This window comes from Anopheles arabiensis, chromosome 2 (genome assembly GCF_016920715.1).
Source record: "Anopheles arabiensis isolate DONGOLA chromosome 2, AaraD3, whole genome shotgun sequence".
Classification (NCBI taxonomy): Eukaryota; Metazoa; Arthropoda; class Insecta; order Diptera; family Culicidae; genus Anopheles; species Anopheles arabiensis.
Window position 1 is genome coordinate 47,605,038 of NC_053517.1, and position 24,122 is coordinate 47,629,159.

The window sequence follows — 24,122 nt, forward strand, 5'->3', positions numbered from 1 at the left end:
AATGATACCCATTTCCCATCCTGCATACTAAAACAGTGCCAAATGTTTACCGAGTGTTTTGCCACTTCTAAACGGTACCGTCGCCACGTTGAATATCTTCACCAGCCCTTCCTAGAGCGCTCGAGCGGGGCTGAGAATTATTCCTTGCGCGAAAGGGAAAAGAGTTTCGATTGGACGACACTGTTTGCAATGAATGAAACGGCGCGAACGCGACTGTTGGTCATTTTTTATTCCACACAATCGCAACAACGCCCACAACGGTCCTTCGCTTCCGTTCGCGTAAGTTCGCTTGTTTCAAGCAACTTCCGGAGACAGTGTAGTGTACGCAAGGCTTTCCTAATTTGGCTACGCACGTCTTTGGAGTCGTGTATTTTGTGCATATTTTGTGTATTTTAGACGTTGTAGTATATTTGAGGAACGATTTGATTGCAAATATTTCACATTCCAGCCGCGCCTTGGTATGCATATTTATAGCACAACACACGCTGTCTCCGGGGTCATAGGATGCTCCGTTGGAGAACACAAGCGTCAAATAGCCTATAATATGTAATGGGCCATGGTCATAACAGCTAACGAATTCAGCCATGTTTTCAAAAGCATCACTCCCCCCTCGCCGCACCATACAGCAGACAAATCGGGTACAACAAATGATGACACTTTTCCCTACATTTTCCCTTCTCCTGCCAATCCCATTACGGTTCCATCCCGTGCACTGAAACGGGTGAGATAGCTCATTTGCATTTGCTTGCTGCCGGTTTATGTTACGCTTTACCACATTTCGGGGACATGAAGATACGACTTTTCCTGCGACCGCACAGACATTATGTCGCCGCATAATGTTTTACTGCGCTAGCAAACTATCAAAACGGAGCAGTAGCAACTTTAGACCAAAACGAACCCGCTAAAAAGCGACGTGCGACCAAAGTTTTAGTCCTACGATTTAATTACACGGTTGAAGCAGCATTTGGATCCAAACTGATTCGGAATGTGTGCAAAAAAAAAGAGTGGGGAGAAGGAGGATTTGGAGGTGGGTGTTTACCCCAAATTAGCCGAATTTATCCTGGTTTAGCTATAGTTGGACCATCTGTTTCATCCCCGTCGAACAAGCATGGCCTGATGAACCAACTTACGTTAGCTTTCAACCATAACTGTAATCAATCTTGAATGTCACGTATAACAGTTTTTTTGTCTTCTTTTTCTCTCTTTTCAGTAACCTGCAAAAGTTGCAACTGTAAGTGTAAAAAAGTTTTTGAATTTTATTTTTCCTTTTATGATTATGTCCCTGCTACAACGGTGTACCTCTTTTGAACAGAAGTTATTATTTATGGCATAAACCAAAATTCGTAAATAACATGTCACAAAATACAATAGCACATACCGCATAACTGTAGTTATTTTTTCATTTAGTTTTATAATGGGCCGTTCTTCAGGCTTATAAAGCATTTTTGAAGTTGTTTTTCATTAACACATTTCAGTAAGAAAGGTTTTACAGGGTTGCGAATCATATGATGGAATAGTTCAATCGCTTAGGACAACGATCGGCAGTATGTATTAATTTCATTATTTCTAGATGATGATAAGAAGAGCATTTGAAAACAGACTAGAATATTTAAAAAAATAGCTTTTTCATAACGAATCCGTTATCGATTTATCTGTCATGGCATAATTTGATCGTAAAGCATTTTGATACTATTTCAATGTACATTTCATCCCTACTGAATAAAAAAAAAGTACGTTTGTTTCGATTTATTTTTAAGCCGTTAAGAACCCCATTTCAAACCCCAATTTTTTTCGACATGGGAGGAGGATCTAATTAATATTGCGATATTGCTCTTTCTTTGTTGTTTTGACTGATCACACATTCGCGCGCACTTTTTCCGATCCTAGACTGATGAATCATTACAATTAGTTTTAATAATATGAATTACCAATGATGCGAAAGCACCTGCTTCCAAAAAAAAAAAATAGTCGCATTATTCCATGGTTTTCTGTGAAAGAAGCCAGAGCGCATCTCTCGCCTATATTTATAGTTTTCCTTCATCCTTTCGCCATCGCGATACTTTCACCTTCGCATACCACTGTCGAACGCGCTATACGCATTTCGCTATAAGCCTACATTCACTACAACCAATGCCGAACCATGCTTTAATGATATAATCACTTCGAATCATTAACCAATTTTTTGATTATAATTTTTTTAATGTTATAAGTTATGCGGAAACTATAAAAATACATTTTTCTGGTCCGTGCCTCGAGTTCATTCTCTGAATTTGGCCCTTTACCTCAAAAGTTTGCCAACCGGTATCTTAGGGAATGTTGCAAATCGATAGTGAAACAGTGAAATTTTGCAAGCATACTGTGGAGGTTTGCAATCATATAATGGAATGTTTCAACCGAATAGGGGTATTTTGAAACCATGCTAAGGAGCTGTCATTAGATTCTGGTAGCTGCTGTAAATATCTCAACACATTTTAGTTTAATTTTAATTATGACTAAGCTGCAGGACTAATTTAGTTTATCATATATACAGATGAATGCCACGCAAACACAACTGAAAAAGATTTTGTTTTAGAAATCACCATCACTTAGAAGCTGTTTCGAGAGGCTACCACAGTCCAATGGCAGCTCTATTGTATGCTCGCAAAATTTCACTATTCGGTTAAAACATTCCCCTAAGCAATTTAACTATTCCATTATTTGTTGGAACCCTGTATGTTTCAAAAGTACGATTGTTCCATGCTAAGCTAGAATGTTTTTAGCCATAACAATGGCTAAATGTAAACATTCACCTGCCTTAGCTCACTAACCTCGAACATGGGTTAATAAACTTTTCAAATTTTCGCTGATGAGGCACCCATTGATGCTGCACAATAAAATGAAACAGAAATTCAAGAAAACTTCCGTGTAACTAGTTTTTGCAAACTGCTGAAAGCAATCCACTTTCATCAAGGTTCCATTTTCCATTTTCCAATTTTTCTTATTTTTCATTTGATCTACTTACAGCTTCTTTAACGTTTACCGTTGCTATCAGCATCGCTGGCCCTCGTGATGGAAGTTTTTTTTTTTCATCTTTTACTTTTTTGCATTATCCCTTTCCATACCGCCCTGTCACGCCATACCGAATTACACGGTGCATAAGGCTCAGAACGATGTGGTAGTTCATGCTGGAGTCTGAAAATGGACTGTAAAGCAGATAAATAGAACATGAAAATTGCATTTTTAACTGCACGTCATTCCCTTCGTTCCGTTCTTTTCCCATATGCAGAGTGACGGTCGCTTTGACATTAAGCATTCAAAGCATTTTCCAGTTCCAGCCCTAATAGCAAAACAAGATTAAATCGTCAGGGCCAAATAGGACTAACAACGCGCCTCCTGCTCTTTTCACCAATCAAACGGAAAGTGTTGCATGACGAGGCAGCACTGTCACATTTAATCGCATGTTTTCAGATAAATTGAATCGCAGAAACAAAAGTATCCTACAAACTTCATTTTGCACAGCTGAACCATTTTCCGGATAAATAACTACTACATTCGTCGAGCAATTTTCCATTCCATTTTCTTTTTTTTCCATTTTCCACCATACAGCTACCTGCATAACTCGTAAACTATTTATCATTATCCATTTGAAGTGGAATTTTGAAATTTGAAATACAGTGACACCATTTTATAAATTATACACTTTTCGATGCTATTTAGCAGGTATGTCAAACAACGTTGCGGGCCTTTTGTCAGTTATCCTGAATGTTCACCATGGCGGAGACATGCGTGTAGGAATGTTTTTAAGATCTGCCTTTGATTTTTGTCAGTTCCTTCTCATTTTTTGTGACAAAATTTTTGAAATAGAGCTTTTGCATCATATTGGTATAAAAAATTTCGATGAGACGCAGCTGAGGGATTTGGAAGTTAGCGTATTATGGTGGCCTTTCGAAATTCCGTCGAAATTTCCTTAAAATTATCGCATTGAGCTTTGGGATCATTGCTTGCCACTGTTAAGCCAATTCGCGCCAATTTTGCTTCCTGACATGTATGCTTATGTTACGCAGGTACTATTTCACTGTTTGGCCGGTTGCATCCCGACCAAACGAACGTAGCGATGTAGTGACTTTTCCATCGGTCTTCATTTCCACCACCATTTGTTACTTCTTGTCGTTCGGGGTCATCGGCCATTTAAAAAAAAATGTTTATCTACCTTTTTGGACATCACAGTTCGAGTTTGACCGATAGAGGTGTCTAATTGTGTATGCTAACTCATGGAATACTATTATTAAAAGTGCTATTAATGATTCGTAAGTGCGAGTGTTATTTGCAAACGTAATGCAGTTCTTAGCATGAATTATAAATAGATTGTAGGTTATGAGATTATAAAAACGGGTGTGCTTATGTTGATCCACTTAAAGAGGAGGTTTCAACTTTCAGTTTTAGTAGTTCGATTGGCGGAGACTGGAATAAATTACTAATAGGGACTCCTTTGGTTACGTAATCGTAAAGATGGCATGTAGCATGTGATGTTATTAGTTCATTTGCGGCGACACTGTAAAGTCAATGTTCTCATATTTTCACCCATTTTCAGACTTTAGGGCTTTCTAGACAAATCGCAAAACATGTATCAAAATATCACTTTCAACAAATCATCAGGTAATTTTTTTAATGTGAATTTTGTGAAAGACGGATATTCTCTTTGAACAAAATAGCCACATAGCTAGCTATATTGGTCGATGTAGTGCTATAATTATGAGCTATAATCATATAAAAAAATCTGGTGTCACGGTGTTTGTTGCCAGCAACCTCTAAAACGGCTGGACCATTTTCAACGAACTTATTTTATTTTACACTAAACTTATTTTAATTAAAATTTTCTAACTCCCATACAAAAAACAAGAATGTTGTTGTTGAATACAGCACTTTGACACTCGGTGTGAAGTGCGGTTTACACTGGCGTTGAAAACCCGCAAAACAAATTCGAGCAGTTTGTGAGCTCGCATGAGGCCTCGCAATCGCGATAGCGTTATAGCGCCAGTGACCTCGCATGAAAGCAGGTTGTGAGAGTAAGAAGTTTTTTCGACCATAGTTTAGCATTTATAATAAGAGCACAGCTTATTATATCCTGCATTAGAGCAAATTATAGCCTGCTAAAGACTTGAAATGTTATATTTTTCCTTGCAAAATCCAAAAAAAGGCTGTTAGTAATCATTTTGACGAATCACAGTGAAGAATAAAAATTATTTAGATAAAAAATAAATAAAAGCTAAAACTTGAAAAAATTCGAGCAGGACATACTACTCGCAACCCTTACGATAATCAGCGGGAAGCCTTGCAGTGTACGATGCTGTCACAAATATCCCAAGTGAAAAAGCAGAGATGGTATGTTTTAGTTATCTGAGAATAATGAATACAAAAAAGATTTGTTATTTCGCTTTGACATATTTGCACTTTTACGTTTCAAACGAGCAAGTTTACTTGCTTCGATATTCGTAATATAAAATACCGTTCACATTTTTGGTTACTGAAATATACCGTTCATCTCGCAAGTGTAAACGACGTTTTTCATTACAGCGTTTTTTCGGTCGATCTGCCCAGTCAGACAAATCGGACTTAATTTACCCCTATCTTACCGCTAAATTACCGGTAATTTAAGAGTAATATAATGGTAAATTAGCAGTCGTTAATTTACCCATTCGAGCAGTTTTGACAGATCCTATTCCTTCCTCTATTTTAATTTTATTTTTGTCGTGTTATTGTTAATAAATAACACGAAATGTATTATATTACAGTTGAATGCTTTTATTCATTCATTGTCCTTAACTTATACAAACGATTACAATGTATTTTTTAAGCAAACTCGACTTGAACAGCCGCTTCACCCGGAGAAGGTGGTGCACAAATAGCACTAAAAAATGCAATTTCTCGGCTGTTTTTTACATTTTACAGTTTTAAACACACCGTCGATGTCTTCTTCCACTAAAAGATTATTAAAACAATACTCTTTTGTTCTAATTTACATCTTTTCACTGACAACAAACGACAACACTTCATACCGCTAAATTGCTCTTAAATTACTGTTATGACTGACACAAAACTGCTCGAATGGGTAAATTAACAGAAGGCTGTCTGACTGGGTGGCAGCGGTGCTATTGAATGACGAGCAGTTTTTTATCTACACAGTCTGAACTCACTGGTTGAGTTTCGATTCCCTACCTATTATTGGATATGTGCTTTTTAGATGGCATGTTTCTTCATACAACAAATTTCTGAAATTTTTCTCGGCAAGATTTTTGTGAATTTTTCAAAAACCGGGTTTTCCATACAAACGCATGCTTTTTAATTGAACTCTCAGTCAACTATCGAGCGTTGAACTTAAAAGCATGCCAACTAAAAAGCGTTCAACTGTTGAATTCTATATATGGTATATGGGTCCAATAAACTCCGTGGTAAACCAAAAACTCAGTGGTATCCAAACGGATGATTGCCATAACAGATCTTAATTACCTACGCTTATTACGACAGTTAAGAAGAATCGAAGATAAAATCACTGTAATCATTGTAATCATTGTTTTTGTACTCCTCGGATTGCATATTCTTCTATTTTTATTTAAAACGAGACAATTTTATCCCGTGTGAAACCGGATAAATCAGCTAGTTTGTTTGATAAAAGTCAATGATATGAACACATACAAAAAAATAAATGTGTATTCAAATACCTGTATTTACAACTTGTAATACTTAATCGTCAACTAATACTATGTTGGGTAAAACAAGGTTTACTAGGGCAGCTAGTTTCCTATATTGTTTACATGTTTTCTTACGTCACGTTTGTTACTCAAGCTCTATCAACTCCTCACTCTCATCCCTATGCTCAACTGCGGCCCGCGGGAATATTTTTAATCGTAGACCGGCCCGCGACCCCAAAACAAGTTTGGCATCACTGCTATTGTAGTCACAGTTGCTAAGTAGTTCGATCACGTTTCATATTAGGTTGTCAAACGAAAACGTGATTACCTAATGGGAAGCGAAAGCAACAGCTTGATAAATCATAAAACATCCCATGATGCACATCTTAAATAAAGGTTTGATGTTTTGACGTTAGTACTTTGAGTTTTTCATAAATCATTCCAACCCAGCAAATTGGGACTAATTATTATTTTGCTTATGTTATGTTTATAAACATATAAATAGATTAAATAAGATATAATACATAAAAAAGAAACAATTAAATTAATCCATTCTTTGCTATGCATTGGGTTAACTTACTTCTGAAATATTTCATATATTTATGTGGGGAAGATAGTTCATTTTTTGTACAGTGGCCGGCAATATAAAGTGGCCACTACTTACAATTTTATATTTTTTCCATTTTTTCCGTGAAAGATGAAGTTATTGTACTGCTTTATTTTTTGAAACATTGTTCGTGATATGCTTAAGAATGCGCAGTACCATAGCATGACAAAAATGAGAAGTTTGCTACAAGAAAAAATATTTTTTCCAAAATTGATCAAAATCACTGTGCCAAAATAAAGTGCCCACTTTATTCATTCTACAGAAAATATTTTTCTGAACAAATATAACACTAAACTTATAATTTATATGCGTTCCTCTTGCATTCTTTACATGTTCGAGGATCTTTGGCGTATTTTTTTTCTAATTTTTAAAGGTTTATCTAGTTCTGCATCTAGTTTTTGGATCTGGTTCTTTTCAAGCGTTATCAAGAGCTTTAAATTTCAATTTATTTGTTTGTGACACCAGTTTTATCCACCTTCGCACATAGAATCTGCCTCAAATTCTCTATGGAACCAAGATTTAGACTTCATGGAGGACATGCAAGGTGTTTCATACGATACTAGTTGAGAAATGTTTTTTGTATTGATTGTGTGTGTTGAGATGTTAGCCTGTAGGAACATGTTTTTAGTTTTCAAACCCCATTTTTTAAAAAGAAATATCCCAAAGTATTGATGAAGAATGTTAAAAAAGGTATCAGCCATAGTTGTACTTTCGATTCACACCAGTTTTTACGCTACTCCTAAAGATAAACACCCCCTAGCTATCACATTGCAATTTTCGTAATTTACTGCCTGTTAGATGTGGCGTCCTTCAACTTCCTCGCTCGAGCTACAGCAATCTAACAAAGCCAATTGGCTTCAATATGATCAAGAACATGCAGATATATCGTTAGATTGTTGAAAAACTGGTATTTGGACAGATGAGTCCAAATTAGAACTGATGTTCAAAAATAACTAGACGCGATCCAACAAACCAATATGTATGAAGAGTGCAATGTGATGACCAGGGAGGGGTTTTCTATGCGAGGAGTGAGGAGCATGGTATGAATCGACAGCATAATGAAAGCTTATACCTATATAAGCATCCTGTGTGAATTTATCTGTTTTCTGTGAAAAATACGGAGTTAGTAAATAAATTTATGTTACAACAGGAAGACGACTCAAGTTACACACGAAGAATTTTTTAATTTTTTTTTCAATCAAATCGAATAAAACTTCTTTAATGGCTCCTACTTAGTCTTAACTTTAATACTATCGAGATTTCGTGTGCAAATTTTGATGCAAATGTGGTGAGAATGACGTGATTAGGAAAAATAAAATATGTTAAAGTTCTGAAATACTCTTAGGAAGAATAAATGCCAAATATGTGCAAATAAAACAAAACTAAATTATGTCAAAGATCCTCGAACATGTAAAGAATGCAAGAGGAACGCATATAAATTATAAGTTTAGTGTTATATTTGTTCAGAAAAATATTTTCTGTAGAATGAATAAAGTGGGCACTTTATTTTGGCACAGTGATTTTGATCAATTTTGGAAAAAATATTTTTTCTTGTAGCAAACTTCTCATTTTTGTCATGCTATGGTACTGCGCATTCTTAAGCATATCACGAACAATGTTTCAAAAAATAAAGCAGTACAATAACTTCATCTTTCACGGAAAAAATGGAAAAAATATAAAATTGTAAGTAGTGGCCACTTTATATTGCCGGCCACTGTAAGTTCAATGTGGATTGTACAAGTGTATGTGTTCGCAATGATCGTAACTCATTATGCCGATCATTATAGCATTATATCTCTTGCTCTTCTCTCTCCTACTACCATCGGATCCGCTCACTCCCACATTTATATTACAATATCGATAGGCGGGCCTGTTTCTACAACACAGGACGGATTCAATTCCTTTACAGACCCTAGCTAGAACAGAACATTTAGTGGTGTGGTACATAGTATAGGAAGCTTGATTTGACCACGTTGGTTCTTTACACTAAGCATAAGAAGCAATAACACAAATAACAGGATTGATAACACAAATAAAAATATGAAATCTTTCGTTAAGAGCAATGGAATTCTTCATCGGGAGAAAGTCAAAAAAGTTTTTGAAGCTTGCGCAACTGGCCATTTATCATTCCATTTCATTTTATAAAACATTTTCACAAGCCATATAATTCATGTGACTCTTTCAATACAAATAATGCCGCCCAGCTCAGACCGCGCGGGCACGTCGAAGTCCCGCGCAAGCACACGTTAAAAATATGTGAAAAGTTCATATCTAATTAATGTTGCTGCCCTCGTTTCATTCCTCCGGCGCGCTATCCATCACGGTCCGTGAAGGACACGAAACAGTGTTATGAAAATATTATGAGCGAACGTACATCAACTGGCGAACACGGACAACTACCAAACCTTCACCATATCGAGCGGAATGAGTGAACACCGACGCTTGACCATTACAACTGCGTGACGAAACGATGTGTCCCAAACTTGACCGAGGACTTTGCTACAACATTTTCGCAATTTTCCATAGCAAACTGGGGCCCTTTCCTATACCACTAAGCTGCTGATGGAAGGGAAGGATGGGAATTTCACCTCACTTGAATAATGTTTTTTGCGTTTTGGTTTTAGTAAAATTGTACGAATTCACTTTGTTTTGTTTTCGCGTTTGGTTTGGTAATGGTGCTGCCAACGCCTCTGCGTTATGCCATCTCATTTGAAACATTTTTATTCATTTGTTGGCAACATTGCTAGTATCGCTGCCGTTTGACATCCTAAGCCACGAAGCTTAAAGGAGAGCTACCAACTTTAATGAGATTGTTTGTGGCGTTGGTGATTTACAGACTCCCACAGGACGCCACCCGCAATGGTGCGCGTTTCTTTCCCACCTTTTTGCTGCGCTACGCTTTGTTTTGCTTTTCATTTTTTCGTCAAAAATTAATTATTTCGTTACGTGTGATAATAAGCGCAAAAAATACGGACCAACATGATAGACGGAATAAGTATGTAATATTCGAAGGCGTAGAAAGAAATCAGAAATGCTATAAATTACGCAAAATCAATTACGATCAATATTTCATCGAGTTTCGTGGAAATCAAACACTCCGGAAATTGTTCGATTTATACCTTGTTCCAATACATGTTTAACAAGTATTGCTAAAATTAGCAATACTGTGCATTTCTTCCAATGGCACTTATATCATAATTATTTCGTGGGAATCAATCAATAAAATCAATTGATTTCTTATTGGATTAAATTACACATTTTCGTTTTAATTGCAAATAAAGCTACACAGCACAGCACAAGCAATCAACGATTGAATCTAAATTTTAATTAATAATCTTTTTTTTTACATCAAATATGTCTCACTTTGCTCAAACTAATCATTGTTCCGTTTATTTTCCAGCCATTTTTGTAATTATATTACAACGTTTAATTGTAATTATAACGTTGATGATCGGAGAGTAATTTTTTATAACTAACATGTTTTTGTTTTCTAAAATTTGAACATATACGAGCAGATTACTAGGAATCAATTATATTTTCTAATTGGAAGACAAAATACATGTTACCTTTAGCTTTATCGTATTTTATAAACTTAAATTCGACAAATAATCTAAAAATAACTCTTTTATAAATATTGTACTTCGTCAGTTTACAGTTGCATGAAAATGGGACTCGGACTGGGAGAATTTAGCATTTCTTTAACCATTTCCAGCCCATTTGTTCATTTATTTGATAACTATTAAGACTTAACAAGACGAGATAGAGGCAAGATTTTTGGTTATAGTTATTTTAACATAATAGTTGTTTAGAAAGTAACCTAAATTATATAGTTTAGAAGATAATCTCTGCCATGAACTTGATTGATTAGAAATTTGAAAGATTTGAAAAAATGAAAAGTTTTCATAGTAATTACTATAGTGAAAAGCATAGTAAAATGCGTAGACCATGATATGTTCATCTTTAAAACAAAACATGTGTAATTTATGTATGTTCTGAATTCACAACAATATACTAAAGACTAATATTGACACACAGCAACACACCGGATAATCCCACTGAACCATTGGCTCCCGATTTGCTTGCCTCTATTTGTCCATATGTACCTTTCCGGGGCCTCCGTCGCCGTCCTCCTCTAGACGTGGAAACACGACATACATCGTATTGTCATATTGAACCTTTTCTATCCTGTTTCAGATGGTTTAATTACTATCATGATCTTTTCGACTTCAACTCCTCCTTTAGTCCTTTCCGCTCTGGTGCTCTTACATTGCATCCGTCTTCCTAATATTCCTTTTTACTTCCTTGTGTTTTCTTCCTGTTTATCAAAGTTTATGAATTTATTTCAGCCCCAAATCTTTTTTATATTGTTTTTTCATGATTTGCATTCTGGAACTCCGGAACATTCTGGGCCGGTTTCGTGGAACAGTCGTCAACTCGATAGATATAGTAGTGGATTTATTAAATCGGAATCGGAACTATGTGCTGGTAAAAGCCTCCTTCACAATGCACAATGGGCATTTGCCGGGATGAAATTCAAAAAATCAACTTTGTAATAGCGCAATTCCAAATAAAAGGTTTTAATACTAAGGGTTAAACTAAGAAAAATACCAAATATGAGCTCTTTATCTTTTCTGGTTCTGTAGAAAAGTCCTCTCAAAGTCGAGACTTGTTAAAAAAACGCAGAAAAATTTTCACTTTTTTGGAAAACTTTGAACCTTTGTAACTTTTTCAAATATGAACTGATTTTGATAAATTTAGGCTTTTAAAAAAGGATATTTAGTCAGCTTTATAAATACATTAAAACCATTTTGAGTTAAATTAATTTTATGTAAAAATATACGATAATAACTGAAAAAACTTCCCGAAAATTTTCATCATTTTAATTTTTGACTTGATGCCATTATGGAAGTGGCGTAGAGTGGCGTTGTCTCATATATGTCACATAATAGTGTAATATATATACTATCAATCTTTGAAGAAATATTCTGCGAACGCGAATTTTATTGACGTTTTTTCACATCAACTTTTTCTAAAAACAGACACATGCGTAACTAGGCGGCTCCATAGGTGCCTAGTGTAGCGTATTTAGTGTATTCTACAAAAATATATTCTACGTGCTTTTGATTACCTTTTATTTCCATTACGAAGCTGTGTATCTTAGTTTCAGCTCATGTACTTATCTAATATGTAAATTTCTATTCTAACCTAACTTTATTATTAAATATAATGAAGCAAATCAGAACCGAATACCTTTTGGTCCTGCTCCAGATTATAGACGGATGTAAGGAAAATAATTCTAAAATTATACGCATAACGGGAAAATTTTATGAATGCAACAGCATCTATTGGCGTTTTGGGAGAAGAAACTCCCAAAAGTCATGACAAACTAAATATATAGGATAGAGCAGTAGCGGGTTTACAGTCTCGGGGGCCCTAAGCAGTAAGAGTTGTTGAGGCCCCTTTGTACATGATTACCGGGGGTACTCGACATCCGTCTTTGATTATGTAACATTTTAACTTAAATTTTGTTGCTTCCGGGGGTGCTTATGGTTCGTCTAGCGCGGGGCCCCAACGTCCATAACCCACGGGGCCCTCCTTGCTAATACAGTGCCATATTCTATCAACTGTTATGGAATATGTACTAAAGATTCCGGGGCCCCTCATTGACTAAAAAGAATATTTTGCAAGAAAGAAAATGCATCCAGAAGGACATTTTGTATAATGAGCTGTATTCCTCTGATTCGTTAACCAGTTCAATATCAGTAGCTACCAGCGCACCAAAACAAAGAAAGAGTTTAACTTTACAAATGAAGTAAATACTTTGTTTATAGCTATCGTTGAATTTTGGAAAGTTGTAAAACCAAGAACATCGGATTTTTAGTTTTATTACCCCTTCTGAAGGCAGTACAGGACTTGGAAAAGTATTGGATGAATATTCATAGACAAACAATATGGGCTGCTTTTCATTACGAATTTGAGAACTACTTTATTTCAATGTACCTGCTCTATCTAATTATTTAAATGCATTTATTCATGTCTTTAGAAATGTGAAATAGACATCAGAAGCTTGTAATAGCATCCACCTAAGTTGTGTATGTAAAATTTTAATATTCGCACTACCTGTGAGTAAAAGTGATGAGCATTAGCTACAAATGTCCTATACAAAGTAGAAAATATTATCTTATTCAAAATTATTATGTTTTGCTCATATATTATGGAACATTACAGTATATTTTAAAATGGTTTATACTATAAGAAACAACAATTACAAGAAAAAAAACACACAAAATTAAAATACAAAAGCAAAGATCCCTTAAAACACTATTTTATGAAGCGCCACCTGGTGGTATGGATGCGAACTACATATAAAATGTTATTTACTATCATCAACACTTTACTACAAACGATAAAAACTAACAATTTCTGCAAAAATAATTTTATCCCGAAATTTGTTCTAAACTGCCCATTGTGCAATGGCTATGTATTTATTTTCATAATATTTTTTAAATCATTTATGATACTAGAATAAATTTATACAATTTATATTATACGCTTTCACGCATTTTATTTCTCTATCTACATTTCAGCTACCGTGGGGAAACAGATCAAAGGAGGATATTTACTGCGCTACAAAAGTGAGTATTTAATATTCACCTCTACTACTACCCTTTATCTTACGGTTGCATTGTATTCCACATACTAGGGACAAACCCGGCTCATGCTGGAAAATTCCAACTTTTATATATCAACTGTGCCCAAGCACTTTGTTCACACTTTTTCAAACAATCCCGTAAGCCCTTGCATGCATGACATTTCATTGCAAAAATGTTCCGTTGAAAAAAACAAAATTCCATTTCTTGCGTTCAATATTCTTCTATGGAAGCATGGCGCTGAATTTTTCGCAAAAAATGTAGTCCAAGACATCATCCGACCGAGACCGGGGCAAAGCGAAACTTCGCTAGATCGATAGTACAGCCTTTCAATCAACCGGCATACCTGCGTTAGTTACGGTGTACGAAGACACATTCCTCGAAGTATTCAAGTGCCCTCGTAGTACAATCTGAAACTATCCGTGTGTGTGTGTGCGTGTGTAGGTGTATGTGGATGCAATGGTGCAGCATAACGTACACCATGAATCTTCTACGACTTGGCCGTTGGCGTAGCAGACACCCACCATCAATCACCATTTTTATCCCGAAGAATGATGATGCGCTCCACATGCCGAGCCATCACGAGCGCTTCCTGTGGAATATCAATGTGATTGTGTGGGGAAGCTTGTTCAGAAAATTTTAGGTAGTTGAATATCAATTTCCAGAAGGACGGTCAGATACCGTCACAAGTTGTCACATAGGAAGGTGCTCTTATTGCACGAAACACGTGGTAAAATGGGCCTAGCTTTACTCAGTAAGAAAAGTCGTTCATTAAGCGGTCTAAAAGACATATAGTTGTTAAACAATCGTCGAATATAAAAAGTGCAATTTTAATTGTCTTCAAGGAGACACAATTTCCAGTTGTACAGCGATTAGATGACATGACCATCGCTCATTACACTTTGCTGCTGCCTTTGCTGTCAAGCCCTGGCGTATCGTTTGCACCCATGTACAGCTTGCCTTCTGCGTGGTCGTATGAATAATAGTTTCCATTTGAGCCAGCCCATTTCATGGCCTTAACAAGTCGACCCAACCTCCCCTCATATTCATTCCCTATAAGCTAGACGGAGCGCGCTCGGGCGGATTTATGCGAGCGACCAAATTAAGATAAAACATCTCTTGGTTGCCAGCGTTATTGTGCTGCAGCGAAACTGGTAAGTGTGAGCATCTTCCAGCCATCGCACTGGAAGAACATGAACCTGTCATCAACACAGATTCCCTTTCTCTCTGCGTCAGTACAACATTGTACGGATGTGCATCGCTTGAGAGGCAGCTGTTTCCCTTCCTTGCTCTGTAAGCTCCCTCCAACCCAAGATACAAGATAGAATGACAGTTACCGACCCTAGACACGGTTGAGCAAGCGATTGTTCTTGCTTTCATACTGTCACTGTCCCTATCGAGCACGGGTTGAATCTTCATGCCCCTGATTCAGTACAACAGTGATTTTTTTTGTTTAGGTCTTTTCCTTGCCTACCGATTTCTACCCTGCTCGGAAACAAGCTCGGGAAGAAAAAGGACGAGGCAGCAACCGGAAGCCGGTGCCGGAAGAAAGAATGAACCATCCATTTACGCCATACCATCCGGGGGGCTGAGGGGCTTTACCACCAGGCAATGAATTCGCGTCTTCGTCGCGGTGCACATTTACCCGGGGGCGTTTATGATATAATTTGATTGTCGCAAAGTTTACGCCTGAACCACCTCCGCGCCACGCGTCGGCGAAAAGACACTGATGGATGGTTGCATGGATGGGCAAGTGTGTACGGGTGGTGAGGTGAAAAACATGTAATTGATTGTACAGCAAAGACATGACGTGCGCAATACCGGCAACGGTGCTGACGCTAGTGCCTTTAAAACTATATCGAAGGGTTGTCGCGCCAACACACCTGCTCCTGGGCATTTAGGAATGTATGGAATGTATTTAGCACACCGTTGATGTTCTCGAAACGTACAATCCATTACGTTCACCTGGAGCACTTGGGGAATACCCGATAACAACGAATATTTTGCACTAAACTTTCCAGCTAATGAAGTTAGACGGGTCTTTTCGCAGAAGCGCACTAATCCCGAGAGGCTCCCGACGGCAAGCGCACGAACAAACAACCAACAAACTATTGACTAAATAACTTCCAGCGAGTCAAGCTCATTATTCAACGAAGCATCATACAAACCAACGCGAATCAGGTCAAGATAATCCGGGCTAGCGAAACATCTACCTCGCATGATTCCAGTGTTCCAACTGGTACTTAACTGTTTGTCAAAGTTCAACCAATATCAATCTTCCACGTATCGCGGAAATGGGAACGATGGCAGGCACCACTACCTGACAACAATCCGGCCAGACGCGCAATTCTAGACACTCCCTAAGACATCCAACAGAACGTTCTATCACGATAGGTTAATGCTGTGGAATTAACTCATCAGCTGGGTAAAGCGCTGTACATACACCGATTATGTGTTCCGATGTACATTCGCCCTTTCCCCCCTACAAGACTCCCCTACAAAGACACACTCCATCCAGGCTCACATATTGCGAGATGTGGAAAAGTTCTCACGAAAAGTAACACAAATATTGATGCAGGAGACTTTGCACACAAAAGCGGTACGATAAGCCTCGAACAAGTTGGGCTCCGTAAGATCTCGGTTTTTTTTATTGTACAAACAGCAAGTATACGTTATGATCCTAGCGTGTACAATAATTTCGAGTCCAAACATACTTGAACCGTTTTTGAGTTAGATTTTTGGATTCTGGTCCCACGATCCCTGAACTTTCACACACCAAACATTTCCCTCCACTTCCTCGGTGAAGTGATGCTGAAAATTCAACGAAACGTTTGAATAATCGAAAAATCCATGACACCTTTTCCGGAAACAACTCTGCCAGGTGATAACGACAACAGTCCAAATGCCCAGCATCATCCACTCGACATATCGTGCGTGTTGGAGTGGAACTAAATTCTATGAACGCACCACCGATGAAAGCAGGCGCCTTATCATTCCGCGTGGAGCAATGATGGTTGTACCGGCTACGTAGAAAAATAAAACGAAAAACAAGGCAGCACAATCCTGAGTGTGCGCGTGCGACAATGCAACCGTCGTCTTCGTCTAACCGTCAGTTCGTGAGACACCAAACAGTAACACTAATTGACAACCGAAAGCGAATACTTGTCAAAAAAACAATGTAAACATAAGACGATTCCCACAAAAGCATCACACCATAAAATGTGTACTCCACCGGTACTACAATGTTTTTTTTTTTGTATTTTTTATTCAGATGGTTTCAAGTTCGTTGTGTTAAAGCTTTTGTTGGATGGTTTATTTTTGCTGTTACTTTTACGCTTTTGCACCAACACTCAACACTCTCATCGCGATGATTAATGCAGACGCGCAATATTTTATGCAAAACTTCCAATGTGTATTCGTATTGACAAGTCCCTTATCTACCTTTATGATTTGTGTGAGGTTATAGTTATTGTTTTCCTTTCTACTAAAACTGTAGAAAGTTTTAGAGCAAAGTTAAACCAATGTAGAACATTATAGTTAAGCCATCGTATGATGCATCAATGTTTTTTATTAAATTTTTTTGGTCTTGGGTAACACAAAGACTAGTCATGAGAAGAATATGTTGAGGAGTAAATGTAACAAGTTACCTTTTCCAATATTAGTCACTAGTAGGTATTAATTAAATTAATTAGAATTAATTTTGGCATGAAGTTTTATTTTATTACCATTGTATTTATATTTTTCTTTTATCTTTTAACTCAGTTCTACATACACTTCATCAGTTTTAGCTTCATCTTTTGTAAATACTTACATAACTTAACGTAAAATTAATTTTATGTCTCTAGTTACTAATTTAATATTAACTTATGGAGATATTTTTACTTTTATTGGGCAATTATACATTACTATTTACCATGATCATTACAATTTTCTATATATATCAGGACTTTATTAATTCTCACCTACTAAACCGTACTACTGATGACCTTTATGACTCTTGAAACTTTATATTTCTTCCTTATCTTTATCGGCCTTTTTCATTTTGACGCTCTAACTATAAGTATTGCTGAAAGATTGTTTCTTGTTTGTTAAAAGTAGACAATTCTGCCAATTCTTTACTTCTTTTTTCTCTAGTTGCTTTTCACATGTTTTCTAAAAAATGGTTTGGTATTAAACATAGTTTCTCCGGTTTCAAAAGAAATCTGCCATCACGATTGCACTGCTGAGTTTTATTATATCTTTTTCAACATAGAACTAAAAATCATGTTTTGAATTGTCCATTCATTAACATGATGAAAATATTTATATAGAACACTATTTGCAATGATTGATCATTTCTTGTCGTATTTGTTAAATTTTCCTTTTATAACTCGCCTTATTTTTTCAATAACTTTTTCGTTATCTGTGGATAAATTGCCTTCTGTCCAGAATCATTAATACAGTGACGCGCAATCTGAACCAAGCAAAACGATCCTCTGGCATATTTTTCATTGAAGGGCCAATTGCACTCACAGCAGCATGATTGATGGTACTTTCACCGATTCGTGTGGTTCTTCATGTCACGTCCAAACCTTATGGATAATTCGCTCTTCTTTTTCCCTGCCACTAATCTCAACTTACTAAATGCATCAACTCGGTCCCCTGTCCGAAACACGGCCCTCCTCCATGTGGACCGCCCTACAATCTGCCCAGTGAGTGGAACAAAAGCAAATCATACAAACCCTTTTCTTGGTGCAGCTGACTGCTGCTGTCCAGCGTCATCATTAGCATCATCGATCCAATGCTATGATTAATGAGGGAAGCTACCTTTACTTTGCATCCAAGTTGACGGTCTAGCGAGGACGGAACAGTGCGCTTGTCACCTCAACACACTGGACACCTACATCCAGCCTCTGTAGCTTGAACTTCTTTTTATTCCACCTTCGGGCATACCTTTTTGCCGAGCCCCGAGCATAGCACAAAAACTCGTTTCCAAAGATTTACCATAAAACCGGTGTCAATTTTCATTTCCCAAAGGATATGGCATCCTAATGACATGCGGTGCCGGAAGCCATCTTCTCCGAAGTCACGTCTGGGGTTCGTCGTTTCGCCAAAGCTCAGAGCCCGTCTGTCGCAAGCGCAAAGCTTCTCCGTTTGCTACGGAGCGTTCGCATCCCATTCCTGTGGATGGTGTATGCCGCTAGTTGATGAGAGCGAAGTGATAATAAATTTAATTAAACATCAGGTAAAGAGAACGAACCGTGCCCTGCACACTGACAAGCTCACTAACGCACCGTTGGCCACCGAAAGATTGACGCGATCGAACGACATCGGCAGCGTGTGTGGTTGTATACGTGTGAAAAACAAATTTTTCCTTCCGATTAAAGGTTAAAGTGTTTTGACCTCAAAAATTGACATTCACCTTATGGCATGGAAGCGCGGAGGAAAATTGGCCTCACGAAAGATTAATTGGTTTCCTCGTCAGTAGCAACTAGTCAAGCGCCGATTGCATCTTTCAAGACCTCACACTTGTCTCAAAAGTACTTAAAGTTAGAAAACATGGAAGGAAATTAAACAGGATGTGATTACCATTCTGTTGAGACAGTTTTATATGCTCTCAATGTTTCTACAAAACATTAAAATCATCCAACACGGTTATTGTCAGACTGACAGAGAAGATGGACAGCCCGGCGGCAAGAAAGTTCCCTCGGTCAGGAGTTATGATTATAATCCGCCTCTCTGCACCGAACAAATTAAAGTAATTTTCGAAAAATTTCAATTCTCCGCAACCTTAATGGGCAAAGTGTTGATGAGAATTTGTGGCAAACGGAAGTCACTCTTTCTCTCCTAGGGCTTTTGTGGTGTACCGACTCCGGCTAATCCCATCGTGTCGATACACGCGACCTGCCGCAAAGAAGCTGCCATGTTATAATTCTTCCGACGAAGCAACGCAAATGCAAACTCGTTCAAAGAAAGAAGTGACCTTGAAACCAGGATAAACTTCGTTCCGATTTGCTAAGGGTCCTGCATTGAAACAATCGACCTTCCCGATCCCACAGCTCTCTTTCCGTCCTGTTTGCCACTTACTGAAACTCATTTTCTTTTGTTATCTTGCTGTAAGGAGAGGAAAACCTCTTCAATGTTCAAGGAAGGCAACCTATCACTGGTCTGTAGGCGCGTGTGTGTGTGTGTTTTTTTTTCAAATCATGTATCCTTTGTGTTGCATCATGTATCTAAGCGATGTTGAAATCAATTGCACAACACCCATTCCCGATCACCAACACAGTGACACAACCACAACGAGGCTTTATGAGTTTCCAATATAGATGATGTATGTATGCGCTTCCTCATCGTGTACCATCATCGGAAAGCATCAGGCAGTACTGACCAGCATAAACTGTAGGGTTCTGAGCGACATACCCTTTTGCTTTCTTTTCAGGTTGTTGGGCTCTGAATTCTTATTTAATTGAATATTTCAGCAGCACCGTAAACATGAGTCAGTAGAAAACTCATCCCCCACTGGGTTCGCCATTGGTCTTTTGTTTTTGGGGTTTGTTTTGCTTCATTGATACATTGAGCCGACGGAATCGGGTTAAATTGTTGTCCGCCTTCTATGAAAACATTCTGATCCGGTATATCTTTTGTTCAAAACAGTGACAAAAGTTTCCTTTCAACGAAATATCCTTTTTCGTTCCATTCTTGGCTCGTCTTTAATGGGTACACTTTGTTACAGAAGGGTAAAAAGATTAAAAGATATTTATTGTCTTCATTCTATTCATTCACAGAACAAGTCCTATGGAGCCGCTGGTCGGAGGAATGGGTTGTGCTGTACGATGACTCCACCATGGCCTGGTTTACGGTAAGTTCTTCCCGTAGTTAGACGATGTTTGTGCTCCGCCTATCAGATGCTGAATACCGCGCGTTCGGATGGAATCGCCCAAATCTTCTGGTGTTAATATCATAAAATAAAATGCCACTAGCTAACAGAATTGTATTACAATAACCATTTTGTAGTTCTTACTCCTCCAAAGGGAAAGTAAAAACTCGACATAGGGCAAACAAGTCTACCATTACAGCGCCCAAAAGTAATGCCATTTCACCAACCGTATAATGGTTTCCTTTTCCCGAGTGAACACCCGCACGCAACAAGCAGCCATTTCAAACGGATAAATCAAATCCACTCACTCCCAGCCACTATTCCTGTGAAGCTGGCGAAACCCGTCGCATATTTTCTCACGTTCGAGGTTTTTTGTTTGCTGTCTGTTTTCTCTTCATACATGCTTTTCTGGCTTCTATTAAGCTTATTTCACGTGGAACTAACTTCAACAAGGATTGTTTTCGCAGGTTCGCCGATACCTGGACACGGGCACGTGCCAAAGCACAGCATCGTAAGGGTGTTGGTTGGATGGTTCACATCTTTTCAACCACAAGCGTGTTGACGATTTCATTTCCAGCTGCCGCTATTAATTTCGTCTCCATTGTTTGCACTCTAACCGTAGAGCTTTAAGTTTTCATAGCCTGGTCAGGATGTTATAGTGAGCATAAAGCTTGGCATTGAGTATGATTCAAATGGTTGGCTCTTGTTTGATCAAGTTTGTTCAATGTTAGACACGAGCAATAAAAACTGCTCCTGCTCATCGTAAGCACTAGTTCTGTAACATTGTTTCTTGGTGGTTGAGTTAAACCTAAGAATACATTTTATTTGTGCTGATCATACAAAACATATTCAAATAACACTACATAACTGTAGCGAGTGCATTTCAGTTGGCTGAATATTTTATGAACCATCCAACCAGTGTATAAAAAAATGGATATGTTTCATGGGTATTTTTTTTTAACTCGAGTCCTTACAAAGCAAATGTAGCCTGACTGCTTGATGCTTTTACTAGCAAAACCGGTCAAACAATAAACTGTAAGCCGCTGCATATTTATAGCTCCCGGTGTACCGAAACACGGCTGGCCATCAACCTCCCGTGCATGCAAGCACTAACCACACCAGCCTCTCCATCGTTAAAAGCTTGTGTAATGCGAGCAAGGAATAGGAAATAAATTTCAATTCCTCACCAACCACCGGATAAGATTGTACCACGGCCGGGATTCCGCTTTTTTCTACGTTGCATCAGGCAACACACAAGCAAGTTGAAATTTGTACTGCCTAGACCTAACTCGACACGACGCTTTCCACGCCGATGGTGGTCCGTTGGTGGGTAGTAACTATGTAACGCTCAAATCACCGACAGCGAAAGTCTTCCTCGGGTCTGACTCAACCAAAACTGCTTTCTGGCGGGTGTGGATCAGGAAAAGATAGTACGATGCATCTGCTGTGGAAAAGTGAAAAACTTGCTCTTAGATTAAATTACATGCATTAAACATGCACGTGTACTCGGTTCGTTTGTCGTAGCTGGGAAGCCTTGCCTGTGCGTCAAGCCACCGACGCGTATACTACCTTACCAATTCCTCCACCAAAGGTGCTGAAAGGGATTGCACAAGATTTGCTCAACAAAAATCAAGCCAAAAAAAGTGTGGCTTTGAATTAGATTAACAAATTACTCGACATGCGATCTGCGAATGAAGTAAACACAGCATTTCTGTTGAAAGGCAAAACTTTACCGGATATCTTTGCTCTTAAGTCTTGTTTACATTAAGATACACGAGATCATCACCACATCGAGCGTCGTTGTATAGTTTTGTAATAATTCTTTAATCTAAATTCCGAACATGGCAGTTTTTATACAAAATTTGGTATAAAAACACTATTTTTTATTTCTTTTTAACAAACATTCAATTAGAACTGCTCAAGCCCTTTTTCAGCTACAACCAGCTCTTACCGTGACATATCAATCGCTGTATAAATATCTTTAAACCTTTTTTCAATTGAAATGCTCTCATTGAATTTAGTACCATGCACGGACTTTAACACAGTAACAAATAAGACTAATATGCATCGACACAATGATTATATCCAAGTTAATATCATAGTCTTAGGTGACTGAAAAATACTGATTTATTTTACAACTAGAATGATAGAAAAATAATACATAATTTGCTCAGCAAAATATAGGTTTCAACTTTCGACTTGCAGCATGAGAAAAAGGGCGAGCGTGGCATTGTCCTTTCTGAAAATCAAGATTGTCCAGTGAACACACTGCGGTATGATCAAAATAGGACTCAATACAAGTCACATAGGGAATGGAATCAACTTGTCTCAGTCCATACACTCCAGCTTCTCACAATTACATTAATTAATACAATAAATAATTGGCTCAAAGTCTCTATAAAAATAAACAAAACATAAAAATCACAATGAATGCATTTCTTGACCAAGTGGTATTGATGTGTGCCTGGTATAGGTCAGCACACGTTTTTCATTTTATCTATGTACTAAAAAGCACTTTAAAATCAATAGAGCTTCTGCTTTCCCTCCTCATCGTTTTCATCCTGACTGTCTGATGGCTCTTCAACTGCATCGGGAATTGATTCGAAGCATAGAAATATAAAGCCGGAAATCCTTTCGAACCATTCCCCATTATCGACCGTTCACTATCCTCGCGCTCGAAACGATTTTGCAAATGAACCACCCGAACCACGTCCTTCCTATGCCAGTGAAAACCCAATTAATCATGATTTCATTTTCCACTTTTCACATGTACATCTCTTTCCTTTTCCCTCCCCCAGGAACCGGGCCGCTCGTCACCTGCCGGCAAAATTCTAGTCAAAGAGGCACCGGAAATGCTTGCAATCGCACACTGGACCGGTCAGATACCTCGGCGGCCACCTCTCCCGGATGGCGTCAGTGTGTCGCAGTTGATAGCGCTCGGGTCGCGCCGGAAGCGTTCCAAAGTGTACTGGATGATTGCAAAATCGGAAGAGGAAGTTAGGTAAGCGTGGAACGGTGGTTTGGTTGCGCCCTTCAAGAATGGGTTTGTGTCGCGGAAAATCTCCGCTTTATGTTTGATGAAAATGAAGAAAAAAAATCGCCCATTCAATTAAACTAAGGCAAACGGGTAAAGAGGCGAAGAGGGAAGAGTATGATCAAACACACGTGTCACATTTCAGACCGTTACATGAAACGGGATATTCAGTAAGGTTACTCCAAAGTAGATCCGGATAACTCAAGATTTTATAAATTTTGAATCTCCTTGGATGTGATACAATGTTTATCAAAAAAATGTTGATTATGTTGCCTGATTGACAATCTCAGTTCGATCTCTGTGAAAT

At 38.0% G+C, this 24,122-nt stretch overlaps 1 protein-coding gene across 1 annotated transcript in view; it reads left to right on the forward strand.

Moving 5' to 3' along the window:
- Positions 1 to 24,122, forward strand: part of LOC120894773 — a 53,267-nt gene that overhangs the window by 8,876 nt on the left and 20,269 nt on the right. The window contains exons 2-5 of the mRNA XM_040297578.1: positions 1,211 to 1,231; positions 13,863 to 13,910; positions 20,690 to 20,763; positions 23,580 to 23,782. Of these exons, the coding sequence (XP_040153512.1) occupies positions 1,211 to 1,231; positions 13,863 to 13,910; positions 20,690 to 20,763; positions 23,580 to 23,782 (346 nt within the window). The remainder of the gene's footprint in view (positions 1 to 1,210; positions 1,232 to 13,862; positions 13,911 to 20,689; positions 20,764 to 23,579; positions 23,783 to 24,122) is intronic.